Source organism: Oratosquilla oratoria, chromosome 11 (genome assembly GCF_046742065.1).
Source record: "Oratosquilla oratoria isolate Oo_2021 chromosome 11, ASM4674206v1, whole genome shotgun sequence".
Classification (NCBI taxonomy): Eukaryota; Metazoa; Arthropoda; class Malacostraca; order Stomatopoda; family Squillidae; genus Oratosquilla; species Oratosquilla oratoria.
The window spans coordinates 54,939,809-54,955,919 of record NC_134787.1 but is presented as its reverse complement, the minus strand read 5'-3'; the positions used below and the strand labels follow the sequence as shown (position 1 = coordinate 54,955,919).

At 37.0% G+C, this 16,111-nt stretch overlaps 1 protein-coding gene across 5 annotated transcripts in view; it reads left to right on the top strand.

Moving 5' to 3' along the window:
- The window catches only part of LOC143029832 (protein PALS1-like), a 396,818-nt gene that overhangs the window by 249,002 nt on the left and 131,705 nt on the right, over window positions 1–16,111 (top strand). For 4 of the 5 annotated variants that reach the window (XM_076192911.1, XM_076192914.1, XM_076192912.1 and 1 more), the window contains exon 5: window positions 14,657–14,793. In XM_076192911.1, coding sequence (XP_076049026.1) covers window positions 14,657–14,793 — 137 coding nt within the window. Of the gene's footprint in view, window positions 1–278; window positions 452–14,656; window positions 14,794–16,111 lie in introns of those variants that run through there. The other variant, XM_076192915.1, reaches the window with a different exon arrangement.

The following is a 16,111-nucleotide window of genomic DNA, read 5'->3' as shown; positions in this document are numbered from 1 at the left end:
TGTTTGAGAATTTGTAGTATGAGGAGTTGTTTGTGTGTAAATATACAAAATACACACAACGATAACACATTTTTGTGGCAATTTGCACGTCTGAGTTGTCAGGGAACATAAAATATGTTTATTTTACGAAACTTTATATTGTTTGTATAGAAAATGTCCAATAAATACTTTTGTTCAGTTTTAATTGTCTTCAGTTTTTAATTCACCACTCAGTAAAAGTTAACATTCTTGGAACGCATAGTTGGCAACGCGTGTTCTCTCCCATAACAAGTCCTTCTGAAACTCCAGTTAAACTTTAGACCTTGGGGTGTGACAACACGTTAGTTGTGGTGGTGGATGATTGTGTAGTGCATTTTATTTTCTTGTTTTAGTGATTTTATACCCGTTATGGTGAACGATTAAAGTTTGAAATATATAAATCGCAAGAGAATAGACATGTGAACATCATAAGGTGAGTAGGGCATGGTAACAACTTCAGAATGTGAAGTAGAATGGCCAGGTAGCTGGGCGGCAGCAGATTGAGCACAGACCTAGTTAGCACTGGTAGAGCGTTCTTTATATACAAAAGTTCACCTGTAGTGGTGCATAACCATTGTTTCCAGCTCCCATAACTCCGTATGTGAGTTAAAAGTTATTTACTTCAGATTCGCAAAGTTTGAGTTTCGTACGTGTGTAGCTACCTGGTCGCATACTTTTTTTTACTAATTGTCTTGTATACTCGGGCAACACATATTAACTGGAGTTTACTATGCAGTTGGCAAAATCATGTATCGAGATTGGTAAGAAAGAGCACATTACTGCGCAAGTTTAGTCGCTATTATTTCGTTTATATTGTAAATATTGTTTATTGTGGTACGTAGATGTGACGGCGGGGAGGCGTAGCGTACTCCAAGGCATGTCGAACACCTGAGGGGGTGTGGGGGAAGGGAGGAAATTGTGAAAGGCCCGGTGGGCAGGTACAGGAGATAATTTGGGTGTGAGTCATTTTTAGGTCTGCTGTTCCGTCGAAATTGTGTTTGCAGGCATCGGATGTGAATTTGTGCTGAGAGAGCATGGCAGGTTTTTAAAACCTTGCACCTGTTCTACCGAGGCGTGCCCTGTCAATTTTTTGGCAGTTGGTGCACAACAACCATCCCTCCCGTCCCCTCGACCATCTTACAGGTTACCTCGTAACAATATGAATATAATATAAAGGGTCTGCAGGTGCAGAGTATGGAAGATTAAGTCGATATTACCCAAATCTAACAATGTTTACTGTTGTAGTATACATTGTAGTTTCATTAGCCAGTACCGAGTTGCCACATTTAGCTGGCTTTGATTTTCACTATAGTTAACCATGTAAAAATGTGTTTGTTCAATTAAGTTTAAAGTCATTGTATTCAAAGAGATTATAGTTGGAAAATGGAAAGTAGCTTACTATAATTTAAAGTCATTGTATTCAAAGAGATTATAGTTGGAAAATGGAAAGTAGCTTACTATAATTTTCATAGCTCTCCACTGAAGAAATATTGTGTCTAAAGGATACAACAAATATTGATTCTTAACCACATAGTAATATAAGAATTGTAACTGGAATAGACTAACAAATGTTGAAGACTACAGTATTATATGATAATAGCAGTAATGTCAGTTGTTGTTTTGAGTCAACTGGTAATCACAGCATATTTATGGTTGGTGGCAATGTTCCTTAGGCTATTCAATGTATATTTCTAGAAAGAAATCGACTGTTGTGTATGTTATATCAGTGTGGGATTTTGTGTTCCATTCCAGTATCACACACATTTTTCACTGTTCTTTTTTACATTTCAAAGGGTAAATTTTCTATGGAATGATTGTGTTAGGGTAGGCTATGATATATTAGGTTAGGAGCTATAGGACAACATAAGTCTCATGTTTGATATCCATGTTTGCATGATTCTGGAGTGTTACCAATTTATTTTTTCCACATCACTGGGCAGTATTAGTAGGAAGGGAGCAATTGCCAGTTATCAGATCTCCTTATGTTAAAAGGTGGAAGAATTACAGTCCAGGATGATGGAGATCATGGGCCTGGTCTAGAGATAGAGTTTTTAGATCCTTGACGCTGCCCCTCTTGAAAAAGGTGAGGGTATGAAATTTTAAAGGTGGGCGGTGGAGTGACGATTCTCTTGCCATGTCTCGCAGGATCACCTCTTGTGGATACCCAGGAAGAGAAAATGGTGCTGCTTCTCATGTATGCATGCAGTGCTTTTGAGAGATTATTTTCCTGCAGTTTTTCTGAATGTAAAATTCCTATAAACAAAAAAAAAATTGTATGTTATAAGGACTACCAAGAAATAGAACAATTTAATGCAATACTCATATTAATTTTTTTTATATTGATAAGAGCAATGATGATATGGAGAATTGGAAATAAATGACAAGAGAACTGGTCAGTATAGTCGGGGGGAAAATAGGATGGACCTGAAGATTAAAGTTTACTGGAGAGTGGTAAATTAAATATTGAGAAAATGGTATTGAGAGATAAAAGAGTAGATAAAATTTAATCAAGTTTTAAAAGCGGTCTACATGATGCTAATGTAGACCAAATGTTAAGCAGGTTAAAGATAACTGATTACTTGAAGGAGAAATATAGTTATGGAAATGTTGATGTTCAAGTGGGTGAAGTAAACTACAATTTATGGTAAAGGGATAGAGGAAGAACATGCGGAGAAAGATGAGAGCGGTGAAGAAAAGCATAAAGGTGGTACAAGGAGAAGGTAATGCTATAGCATTCAATGTGAAATTGATCATGGAGAGGAACGGTAAGAAAAACTTAGGTGGCATATGTCCCTCCTAAAACATAAACATGGAGTGAGGCAGAATAATAGACATGGCTGACGCACTTGAGAAAGTTATTGAGAAAAAGATAATTTAACTGCCCTGATGAGGGACAAACTAGAGAGTTGAACTGAGAAAAGTGTAAAACAAGCAAAAGTGATGAATCATCTGGTAATATACATTATATTACTTTCCATGATGACTTATGGAGAATGTTGCAATGTACACTCATTCAAACAATGAGCAGCAGGTGTTCTATCTGAGTGAATCAGTTTTCATTCGTTATTATTGACATCTGCATAAGCACTGCTTGGTGTTAAGTCAGCTCAGCAGTCTGGACTTTTGCTTTTTTATATAAGATCTAGAGATGTTAATAGAATACAAATACTTAACAAAGTTTTGTTTTTGTCATGTTTACAACCTATAGAGAATGAATTAAGCATATGTTTGTGATATTGTAGGGGTCTACTATGACAGTACTGTACAAATAGGTTAGGGTTTTCTTTTTATAAAAGTGTTTTTGCAATAGAAATAAAATCATGACGCAGAAATTCAACCACATCTTACAAAGTATCAGGAATACAATCACGTTTTTAAATGTACTGGGTAGTCTCTTGTGAAAACTAACTTTACACAAATATTGCAATGCATGGCATCTCCAGGAATGCATCTATCGTGTAAATGATAAATCGCTTATACTTGTGACATGCATAAAAATGCAGTGGTAATCTTCATGTGTTTCTTTCCTATATAATACTGATGACTATAATGTTTGATGATTACATGTGGGGCATCTGTTTTTGTGACCAGGCCTATTCTGTACTGGTATTGATTTAATGCTGAATGGTGACTTAAGACAGTTGTGCTAGTGTACCAGTAGTTCTTGCCTCTTGTGAGGGATATTTTTGAAGGGCTAATGTTTGGAAGTGTGGTTTTGAATTGCTGGTTTTGTAATTAACCACTTCGGCACAATGAGACCTACATAAGCATCATGAGGTGTGAGTGGGTATGAAAGGATGCTGGTGTTGGTGTCTTGATTTTTTTTTTTTTTTTTTTTTTTTTGTAGGTTCACATGAATATCCCCAGGATTCTGTGAATTGGTTGGATCATACCCCAGGATTCTGTGAACTGGTTGGATAACTTTTTCTGTGTTTATTATTACTCAGCGTAAAAAAGAACAAGTAATACAACAGTGCCTTTATATTTGATGAATTGTACATATGGCAGCTGATGCTGCACGCGAGAATTTGACTTGTACTGAAGTGGTTAAGTGTGAAAGTGTTTTTGAAAGCACCTGTTGTGTGATGCAGGTGGTAAGTTGTTGTAGATGTTTGAAATTTTCTGGTTGATTGTGTTTGTGTATTGTATGAATTGGGTGGATAGGATTGAGGGATCTTGCAAAGAGCTGTGTAGCTATCCTTTTTGTTTTGTTCTATGTGGTGGGTTTTTGTTTGTGTTGGGGGTGGGTTTGGTGCATCCTGTTATTCTCAGTGTTTTTATAATGTGTAGGATGTAGACTACATATTTTTCACTGGTTGTGTATACTTTCTGTATGGTTAGATTCAACATTCTTTTATGATTGTAGACTAATCTGCTCATTAAAAGAATGCTGATTGCTTTCAACTCTTTATCTCTTTTTCTCCTGTCCCTTGAATCTTTACTACTTCCAGTGACTTTGCCTTCAACATGATTTGTCTCCAATAATAAAATTGCTGATCATCAGGAATGAAATATTAAAATACTCTCACTACCTCCCTCTCTCTCTCTCCATACACAGAGAATGACCAAGGAATGAAATTCCAAACAGTCCTAAGGATATTTGGAGTTTGGTATTAGCTACTTGAATTCTGGAGATGATCATTTGACACATCATTACCTAGTTTGCAAGAACATGTAAAATGATGATAATAAGTGCTTACAGCACCAGAGTAAACAGATAGAGATGAAGATTAATGATGAGAGACTGTTAGATAGGTACAAGTGTAGGTAAGCTTTCATATACAAGATAGCTACCTACATCACATGGGCTAATTAAAGTGTAACCTTTTTAGCTGTAGGATCAACACTAGTAAAGCAATGGGACATTTTGATGGTGGTATAGTAGTAGTGAGATAGGCTTTGGGTGAGAAAGTTAACATAGTATTTGAAAGGAATGCTTGTGTCATTGATAGAAAGCCTTATATACTGCATATAAAAGTAGAATCAGGTCTGAAGCATTGGGTTGTGGAATTTTTACTCCTCCAGATAGGTAAAAAGGATATATTGGAAGTAAGATTTTCTGCAGGTAGTCTTTAAGAAGTAAAGAATAGAGGTTACTGTAACTAGAATGCTCTAGATCATGTGTAGGAAGAGGGAATATGACATGTTGTTAATTATGTCAGATTTTGAGAGAAAAAGTGATTCAGCAGAATCCAGTGTGAAATCCAAGGAGATGTGTTTGATGTAAAAACATCAGGCAGGCCCATAGGCTTTATGTGGTAGAATTATTGCATTGTCATGGGGTATAAGGTAGTGCACAATAAAGTTCTAAGGTGCCCAGGTCTATTCTTAATGCTAATTATCCTTAGACTGTAACACAATATTTTTTTCTCTGAGTAACCTATGGGCCTGCCCAGTGGCCATAGCTGGTTACCTGGGAGTCTTTGGTCTACTGAAAGAGAGATTTGTGACAATGGATTGATTGATTGATTGATTGACCATTCTCTGCTGGATGGTTTTCTGAGTGCTAGCATGCTAGTGTGGTTCTTGCCTCTCTTGAGAGGGCTTGATGTGGGTGGAATATCGGATTTGGTGGTGTCCTGAAGAATTATAGTGATCTGGCTATCATTTTCAAGTAACTCATGGATAAGTTTTGTTGTTTATTGGGGTGGTTTTGATGCATCCTGTCATTATTCTTAATGCTTTATTTTGTAAAATTACTATTTTTTGTTGATTGAAACCAAGGGTGTAGTTTAGTGCGGTTCTGATGAATTGTTTGTAGACAATTAGTTTTATTGCGTTGCCCAAAGTATCTGGTTGTAATTGTTTTAGTAGGTTTGGTTTCTTGTTGATTGTCAATGTCAGATCTTGAACATGTTGGCTGAAGGTCATAAAAAGTAAGGCTTTTTTCAATCAAAGGATGTTGTAGTAAAACTTTTATTTGCTTATTTATTTTTTCATTGTTGTCAGGAATGGACAGTGTTCAGGTGATTTTATAAGGGGTGGTGCTTCCGTTTTATTATTTCTGAGTCATTGTTCTGTTTTGTCCAGATAAGACTGGGTGTTCTTTGCAGTGATTCTGTAGTTGCTATGGTGGCTTATTATCTTCAGGTCATCTATGCATTTGAGGGTTTTGGTGTCATCTGGATCTGATATTGGGAGATTGCTTGTGAAAAAGTTAAGCACAGATGAGAGTTGCTCCATTTATAACTCCATTGTACAGTCATTTTGTCTCAGAATTTTAGTTATTTTGGGTTACTTTACTCTGTCTACCCACTAAGAAGCTAGCCATTTCTTGTCATTGTTTTGAAGGTCTCTGTGGACGTCTTTTGATAGTATACACACGTGTGTGTATATATATATATATATACTTTTTTCTTTTCTGCAATCATGTACATGTATAAAAATGAAAGTTGTGAGATGGCACAGGAATGCACATGACACTAATTTACTTTGTAAGTAATATAACTAAGAACAGACATGTTAAATCGTAATAGTCCTTAACATGATTCCTTATGCAGAGAAAGAAACAACTAATGTATATAGCTAAGATCAGAACATGAATATAACATTGCCCTGTTTATGTCTTTAGCTACTGTAACTATTCTTTCTGGTGGAGCTTTCTTGTTGAACCTCTCCAACTCTTATTGTGTGATGTTTGTGCATATAAACATGTACAATACCCCATATCCTCATTGAATGTTTGTTATAGGGATTAATTATAATAATAGTAGTAATAATAATGATGATGATAATGATAATAATAATAATAATTTTATTTGACATTGAATCTATATACATGAAGTGCAGATAATGAATAGAACAAATAGTTTGAAATAACAATTTCAATTGCCTTGTTACAATTGTCTTACAAGGTACAGTGTCCTTTACTGCTCTAACATGTGTAGAAGTATAATGCTGTATTATTATGTGCCTTGTGTAGAAGCTCTTACTATTGTTTGTATGGTAAACGGTGCTGTCTTGTATTATCTCCAAATATATGAAATACACAGTGCAGTCATCCCTTAACATACATGATTTTAACTTGCAAAAAAAAGTGTTGAAAGTACATGGGTTACTGTAGGGAGGGAAATGTTGTGTTACCATCAAGATTCAAACAGTGCACACCACCTGCCCTGTCACCCGTTCTCCCACACTTCTTCAGTCTCACTAACCATGCTCTATGTGAACATGAGATGATGTTTATGATATTTTTTTATGGCAAAATTGGATACAGACATTCATCATAACCAAGAAAGTGTTGTTGGCAGTGGTGATGATGTGGAGATGGGAATAGGATGCAAGTGGAATGGGATGCCATCAGTTTTACAGTACAGTGTACTGTACATTAGTGATTGTCTTTGAAGATTTTTATAAGTTTTGATGTTATATGCATGTGTTTTCCTTTATTTTGATAAGGAAAAAGGGTGCAGAATAAATCACATTACTTCAAGATACATGAGTGTCCGTGTTACTTAACTCCTTAGTATATTAAGGGTTGATTGTAATTTGCATTATATATCTTTATTGAATATATTGTTTATGCTGTATTAAGGTTTGGGGAAGTGTTTTGAGGAACCCTAAAGATTAAACAATGACTGCAGTGGCATAAATACAGGGGAACAACTAAGAGGATCAGCAGAGGGTGGAACATCCATATATTGCATATTTTGCATCTGTCCACAAACCCCCAGCAAAGACTGAGGGTTCACTTTACTATGTTTCTTTGTAACGTCAGTAAGGTACCCAGTAGGTAATGCTGAGTATGTTTGTCTGGTGTGTATATTGAGGGGATGGAAATATACACTGTATACATTGATGATACCCCTTTTAAGTGGGGGTTGCCAATAATGATATAATTACTATTATTGTTGCTGTCATCTGTAGATTTACTGTCTGGAAACCCACGGCCTCATAGTGGCTGGTGGCATGCCTTGGACCCTGAGATTGGTTGCTCTGGGAAAAAAAAATACTTTGGACTAGTGTCAGTGTTTTGTTATTGTGGGACTTTGTTTATATCACTGGCTGAAAGTTGTAAGAGATGAGTAATCAGTCAGCTTTCCATATGTAAAAAAAAAAAAAAAATGCAGTTTAAGTTGATCAAAATATCTTGGACTGGCTGCACACAATAATGAAATTGAGGGGATGGCTGATTTTGAAAATAGGAAGGAAGATGATACTTTGCCATCATTTTGCAGGACCACTACCACAGGTGCCTGTCATTGGTTCTGTGTTGTATACGTACTGGTACTTGAGAATTTGTGGAATGATTTATTTTATTATGGTGCAAAGTAAGTGCATAGCAAGAAAAAAAGACAGGAAACATTAAATTGCATGTGGTTATAGATACAGTGTTAAACTACTGGAAGTGGTCTAGATGTGCTTGCTGGTATATTTTGCACACATTCTGTAGTTGAGAGATATTTTATGTTGTGGAGAATTTGAACACAAGTGCAAAAACATTAGTTTCACATCTTAATGAGGTAGTTGGCTTCAGTACAATAGTGCAAGTGACATCTGTTGCATGCATGAAGATGATTCAGCACTATGATGAGTTGGAAAGCTATGTCTTTATGTGGAATGTCTTACAGGACATTATTGTTTTAAAAATTAATAGATTTAATTATTTGAAGTGAATCATAACTAATGTTTTCCTGTAAAACAGGCTAGTATATCGTGTTCAAAGTGCTATAGTATTCGTGTATTTTTTACTTTTTACTTGTGGATCTGCCTATTCATTTCTAATCAGATATAATAATAGTAGTGATTTTTTTTTCTGTGAAGTTGAAATGAATGTCTTGCCTGTTTCTGCCGATGTATGTATTTAAAACCAATTTGATTGTATGTTTTATGGGAATGCAACAAATATGAAAGAAAATTACAATCTTTTAGTGTTAAGCTATTGGGGAAGGAAAAGTAGGTTACATTTGTCTTGGTAATATAATGGTGCATCCAGCCGTACATGAAAATGAACAAAGGTAAAAAAAAATATTCATAGATATTTAGAATTAAATAGGCTACTGTATATACAAAAGAAAAAATGGGATTCTTGTTGGATGTACTTTATAAGACTAGATGTGCCATAGTTTTTGGCTGACAGGAAGCATCACCTTATGGAACTTCTTTTCACACAAATGTGGCACTATCAAAGCTGTACCTATTAGCTGGGTAGTGTAAACCTGTGTTTAACATACTCCATTTTGAGATTTTGAAAGTCCATTTGGTATTTTACTAACCATGTTAATATCCTTCAGCAGTCTTCCAGCATTTTCCCCTAACCTAATAGTGTCCTGTTTTAGTATCATCAGCAATCTTACTAACATCACCATTAATTCTGTTGTCCACATCATTTATATACATAATGAATGCTAAGGGTTCCAAATCTGAGCCCTGGGAAGTCCACCAGTATCACTATCCTATTTGGATTTTACTCCGTTAATGGTGACCCACTGTTTTGTTTTTTTAATTCTTGTTCTTATCCATTCAAACACTTTTCCTCCTATGCCATTGGCTTTATTTTTATTTAGTAGTCTCTTGAGGGCCCTTGTCAAATGATTCACTGGGTACATAACATGGTAACTACACCATTGTTAATATGAAAGTACGAAAGATTAGTTACACACCACCTACCCTTGGTGAACCCATGCTGTGAATAAGCTTTCAGATTATGCCTCCTGATATGGTCCCTGATACTATTTGCTATTAATGATTCCAGTGGTTTACTTATAATCGACATCAAACTAATTGGTCTGTAGTTATTCATACAGGAACAATGTTTATCTGTCCCCAGGAAATAGGCACGAATCCATTTATCAACTGTCTTACTAAATATTTCTGTTAATTGATCACAGATTTCAATTTTACACTCTTTTAGCACACAGAAATTTTTTGTACGTGTCTGAGGATTTTGTAACTTTAACTCTTTCGGTATGATGACACCTACTAAGATGTCATGAGGAGCGAATGGGTATTTGAGGATGCTGGCGTCAGCATCTTGATTATATTTATTTTGTAGTTGTAGCTGAGTGACCCCCCATATTCCATGAATTGGCCTGATCATATTTTCTGTGGTTATTAACATTCAGTGTGAAAGAGAACAAGTGATACAGCTGTAACTATATTTCATTATGAGTATTGTGATGCATCGTTGTACATCAGGCAGCTCATTCTGCCCATGAGAATTTGACTTGTATTGAAAAGAATAAGTCTATCTCTGACTACATCTTCCTTGCTAATGTTGATGATATTCTATTTCTCTTCCCCACTGAAGATCCAAAAGACAAGGGAAATTAACATAAAGATTATGGGAAACAGAAATATAGCCCAAGTTGATACCATACATTAAATTGAAACTAGGTATGATTATTGATGCTACAATTAGGTACTCAGATGATAGGAAGGGTGGGAGGGGTTTGGAGTTTATTTAGGGATGTATTGAGTTGGAGTGTTTTTATGCCTTTCCCTTTTTGGCTACCTCCCTTGGAAGGGGGAAAAAGCCTTGGTATATGTATGTATGTATGTACAAATAGGAATATGCAAGCCATGGAAGTTTTTTTTTTTTTTTTTTTTTTTTTTTTTTTTTTTTTTTTTATAGAGGTAACAGCACGTTTTTGCAGAGCACTTTATTTTCTTGATTGTCCATGAATTGCTATTTGTGCAGTTTCAAGTCCTTTCTCTTGCCTGTGTGCCTGCACTGCTTTGGATAAAATTTAATGTTTAATCAGTTCCATTTGATAAAATTTAGGTACCAAGTGTAGTCTTTCAGATTGATGGACTTTTTCATAATTTGTTACAGGCCCAGCATGCACTGGAGAATGTAATTTATATCAATGGTATAGTACGAATGTATCAACATTTGGTGAAATATATGTACTGATGTATATTAGGGTCCATCACCAGGATATACTTGTACAGCTAGGAATTCCAGTAATTTCTATTGTCATGAGAAGTATCAACAAATACAAATATATTGGCTTGCATGTATGTGTATTATTTTGTGGATATGGATATTGTAGTAATGTATGATGAGATATTGTACAGTTATTGTTGATGTGAGGGACCAACACTGGGTACATGTGGTGGTAAAAAAAGCGTAAATGAAAAATAATGATAATAATGATGGTCCTTAGAAGGTGGACACTCCACCCATCGTCAGAATCTGTAAACACTTTCACCTGGAGGTACATCTCCAGTGGACTGGCAATTGGTCTCTGGATTTTGTCCAATATATTTTAACTTCAACAGTATTCTTTCTATTTCTCTCTATCTTTTTATTTCTCTCTTCTCCCCCCCCCCTCTCTCTCTCTCTCTCTCTCTCTCTCTCTCTCTCTCTCTCTCTCTCTCTCTCTCTCTCTCTCTCTCTCTCTCTCTCTCTCTCTCCTCTCCTCTCCTCTCCTCTCCTCTCCTCCCCTTTCTCTCCTCTCTTTCTATATCTTTCTTTTCTCTCTTCCTTCCTACTTCTCTCTTTGTTTCAGTCTCTCCTCCTTTCTCTCCTGCCTTTCTATATCTCATTTTCTTTTTCTCTTTTCTCTCTCCTTTCTCTTCTCTCTCCCTTCTCTTCTCTCTCCCTCTCTCCTTTCTCTTCTCTCTTCCCTCTCTCTTCCCTCTCTCTTCCCTCTCTCTTCCCTCTCTCTCTCTCTCTCTCTCTCTCTCTCTCTCTCTCTCTCTCTCTCTCTCTCTCTCTCTCTCTCTCTCTCTCTCTCTCTCTCTCTCTCTCTCTCTCTCTCTCTCTCTCTCTCTCTCTCTCTCTCATTAAAAAGCAGATATTAATTTTGATGCATGCAATGATATATATCGTCTGTTTCTTCCAGAGTGAAATACTGCCAGCCCATTTTTCGGAGGAAAAGTTACGTAGGCTTATTATATAGGGTCTTCCATTTTCGGGTACGGTAGTAGGCGATTCGGTCAAACATTGAACTAATAGAGCTGTGCGTTTGAGAGAAAGATAACCAAAACTAGGTTACAAACGAGGTTAAGATTTATGGTGGATTTGTGAAATCCAGTGAAATAAACATGACAATAATAAAGAGTTTGGTACAGTGGTAGAAGCAGGTGTGGATCGGATGCATTGATTCTTCTTTGCGCATCAGAATCGGTGATCGATTGATCCAATTTACGCCCAAAAAGTTATAGTGAAGAGATGTATAGAGTGGGGAGGGGAACGGCCAGGCTGGCTAGATAGAAAGGCAGTGGATAAATAAAATTGAGGTAATGGATAGGTGGAGAAAGGAAGTGGAAGCCAATGAAAATTTTTAGGTGAGTGTGCTTGTGTGCGCGGGAGTTGGGTGAGTACGTACGAGTGGAGAAATATATTGAAAAATAAAGTGCAAAGAGAAAAGGAAGGCACGTGCCTCGTCGTCGTTTTTTTTTTCGCATTGCCTGAATACTCTTAATCGTAACGAGGAATGTGTGGACAAGACATAAGAAATTTAGTAGAACGAAGCCGATATTGCGAAGGTCAAATGAAAGGTGCATCCGCATTGCCATTTCGGCGAGCGTTCAAATACCAAAAATGAAGAATTTGATATTTTCGTAATAGAAGGTATGTTTACCATGTTACATTCAAATAGTTTCATCCTCAGTGTTGCTGAATATTTTTTAAACATTTATTAGATTTCAATGAATTACGATTTTCCACCTTCCCAGATTTTTCATGTTTGTAGGATCGATACTCCCTCGGCAGATTTGATTGTTAATCTTTAATCTATTTTCGCCAATCTTTAGATGCCCAGAAGGCACGTGGATAGCAGTGCCGCTTAACCTTTTCGCTGCGCACGTTTCACCATCCAGTGAAATGTGGGTCTTTGTTTTATATGTACATTTCGTGAATAGTAGTGGCGGGAAATGTTGACATACATTTTTTCGTGTGTATGCGTGCGTGCGTGCGTGTGCGCGCGCTCACGTAATCATAGAGGAAGTAGTTCATGAACATAACGTTGAGAAGGAGGCTGGAAGTGTGTACCACGCATGAAGGAGAGTTAGTTTGTAGCTTAGGGGCTTCCGCACGGAATGTATTGGCCAACTTGAGACAGTATTTTCTCGTGACTTAGTACTGGTGGCTTTGCATGATATTGTAATGGAGGTATATTGGATTACTGACAAATACGACTGCACAAGGTATAACTGCTAATAGACTGCATTTAACACTAGTTATGGACTTAAATGATAGAACAAAGTGGAACGAAGACTGAAAGAGAATCCGACTTCACTTAACCATATACCTGTATGTTTTTTAGTACAAAGTCTCGTCTCATTCGTGTCAGTATGTATAGTTTTTTATTTAGTTTAGTTTTTTACATGATTAATGTCGGGTATTGCTAGGTCTTCATCAAATAAAGCCATTCAACATTGTGTGAATCTTACAGTAGGTAGGACTGCCAGGAAAATTGGTGTGGTGTGACCATAGTTTTCAACATGATTTTGGGTCATGTGTTGGACTGCCTTTTAGGTGAAAGCTCCATAGCTTTTATAACTTATCTATGGTTAATGCACCTTGTATACACACACACACCATCCCCTTGCCAAAGTCAGACAGTAGCAGCTTGCAGTATTGTAAAACTTTTATCCCCTGGGTGCAGCATAATCTCAGTTCCAGTAAATTGGAAAGCCAATGCATTACCACTACATCAGCAAGCCTGTGCACTTCTTTCTGTAAGGAGGTATTGTGGGATGTAGTGGGTAGGGTAGGAAATGGAAAGTGGTAGTACAGTATGTGTGGTTTCTTGTTTGATCCCATAATCTGAAGTGAGATGTAACATTATTACATGTGGTGTGTATACATAATTACTGTGTATATGCTAGGGTAGTGAGGGAGGTAAGGATGAATGCCGGGTATGAGTTTAGAGTTGGAGGATGAGAGTGGAAGTGAAAAATGAGCCGATTGTTGTTTGTGACAACTTGTGGCTGAGTCTGATATACTGAAGTAGTTGGTGGAGTTTAGGAAGGTGTGTGGAAAAAGAAAGTTTAAATTAGATCTGGGCAGAAGTAAGGTTCATGTACAAGTAATGGTGATAGTAGTAGGTTGGAGGTAAGTGGTGATATTGGGAACTGGGAAACTTGTAACTATATGGGGTTGCATGTGGCAGCAAATGGAGATGGGATAAATTACAAAATTAAGGAGGCTTGATGGAGTACTTGTGCCCATGACTATATGGAGTGGAGACTTTAAATTTGAAGGAGGCAAGAATGAATAGGCTGAATGTTTGAGATGAAGTGTTTGAGAAGTATAGTACACTAGATATTATGAAGATTGATAGGGTGAGAAATATGGGGCTGAGGCAGAATAAAGGTGGGAGGTTTGCTGTCAGATAGGATAGATAACAGTGCTGAGATGGTTTGGGTTTATGGAAAGAATGAGTATAGAAAGGTTAGCAAAAAGAATGTGGAAAGTAGAGGTGGTGGGTGCAAGGAATAGGAGTGAATGAAGAATTATTGTAAATGAATCAAGATATGATGTGGCTCAAAGGGATGTTCTTGTCAACTCCATAAATTATTGTGAGTGTGTGAGGGGTTTGCTGTATGATGAAGTAGTGGACTCGACCAGCTCTGGCTTTTAGGCCCAATGTTATGAAAAATTTCCTTGAACTTGATAGCAGGTGCTATTTATTTGTGCACTTTATGAATAACCTTTATTTGACCATTTGCTTTTTTATCTTTTCAGCTGTCGACTTGGCTGCAAGTTCAAATGTACAGGATGCCTTTGTTATTGCTGTGGAGCAGCAAGCTCGAGAACGTCTCGAACGCCTCTCAGCACTCAAGAAGATCAAGCCTGTGGATATGACCAAGCTGTCTTCTCAGGTGAGTTGATAAACCATGAATATCAATTGAACATTAATGGACTCACTGTTCCTCTGTTCTACCACCTGCCTTAAATCTTATTACCTTATGTTGCAAATTATTCCTCATGGATAATAGTGCTGGATATTGCTGATAAAAAAAAAAGAATGGATACTCTAAACAGAATGAAAGGGGAAGAGAGAGGAGCAGCAAGAGATGTTAATAAGAAAGAGAGAAATGGGAGTAAATGAGGGATTGAATTTGAGAGAAAATATAATAGGCTGAAAGATGTCGGTGGGACTAATAGTGAAGTGAATGAGAAAATGCTTTTGAGGAAATGGGTGAGGGATAGTATACTTACAGGGACTAGTACCAAAGAATGTTGGGGTGCAGTGAGAGAGGATAGAGATTGGTTATACATGTTTACTAGAACTTCTTCAAGTGACATATCTTGCTTTGCCTTGCTAAGGATAGCAAGTTGTATCTTCTGTAAGCAATAGGTAATGTCATCTGTTGTAGTCAATCTAGGCCTTACACTTGCACTCAACCATGAAGTTGCATACTCTGCCTGGTCTCAGAGATGGGCTTAGAAGGCTTGTATTGGCTCTTTAGTATATCTGTTGCATCCTTGTACCAACATATCATTTTCTTGGCATATGAAGAACATCTTGCTGTTGTGTAGGATGATTAATCATTGAAGGTGAGGGAGCCAGAGGTTCATAATAGATCTTTCCTTAGTTCCTTGTCCCAAGACTTGAGTACTCAATAGTTGAAAGACATGCTGCCTTTGAAATGCATGAAGGCCTTGTAATCTGACCATCACTGCTGAAAGTATGCAAGTTCTTCACATGTGCTGCTCCACTTTCTCAACTTTGGTTCCACCCAGAGCAGGCGGTAGGGTGTCATCAGTTGGGTGGGCCTTTCCTGCAGGTCAATCAGGCAGAGCACAACCTTAATGGAATTGGTGGCAGGCCATGTTGTGTTGCAGATGGGTGCTGGGTAGGATCTTTAGGTTATAGTGTTTGATGGGAAGAATGTTGAAGATGTTTCTATATCATCTTAAATGAGTATAAGACTGATGTTTGAAATTTTGTGGCCAGGGTGTTGAGCTCATGGTGTTTGATGTGAAGACTATTCAAGATTTCTGTGCTGTTGTCATAAATGCATATAAGAGTTATTCCTTTGATGTTTGGTGAAATTTTATTTGTATTGAGGCAATGAAAATAGCAACTAAAAGCAAAGTGAATTAAATGAACCATTAATGTAAGAGTTGTCAGGAAGAGTCATAGTTCCGTAGACATGGAATAGGCACATAAAGTGAAAGGAACAACTATACAGT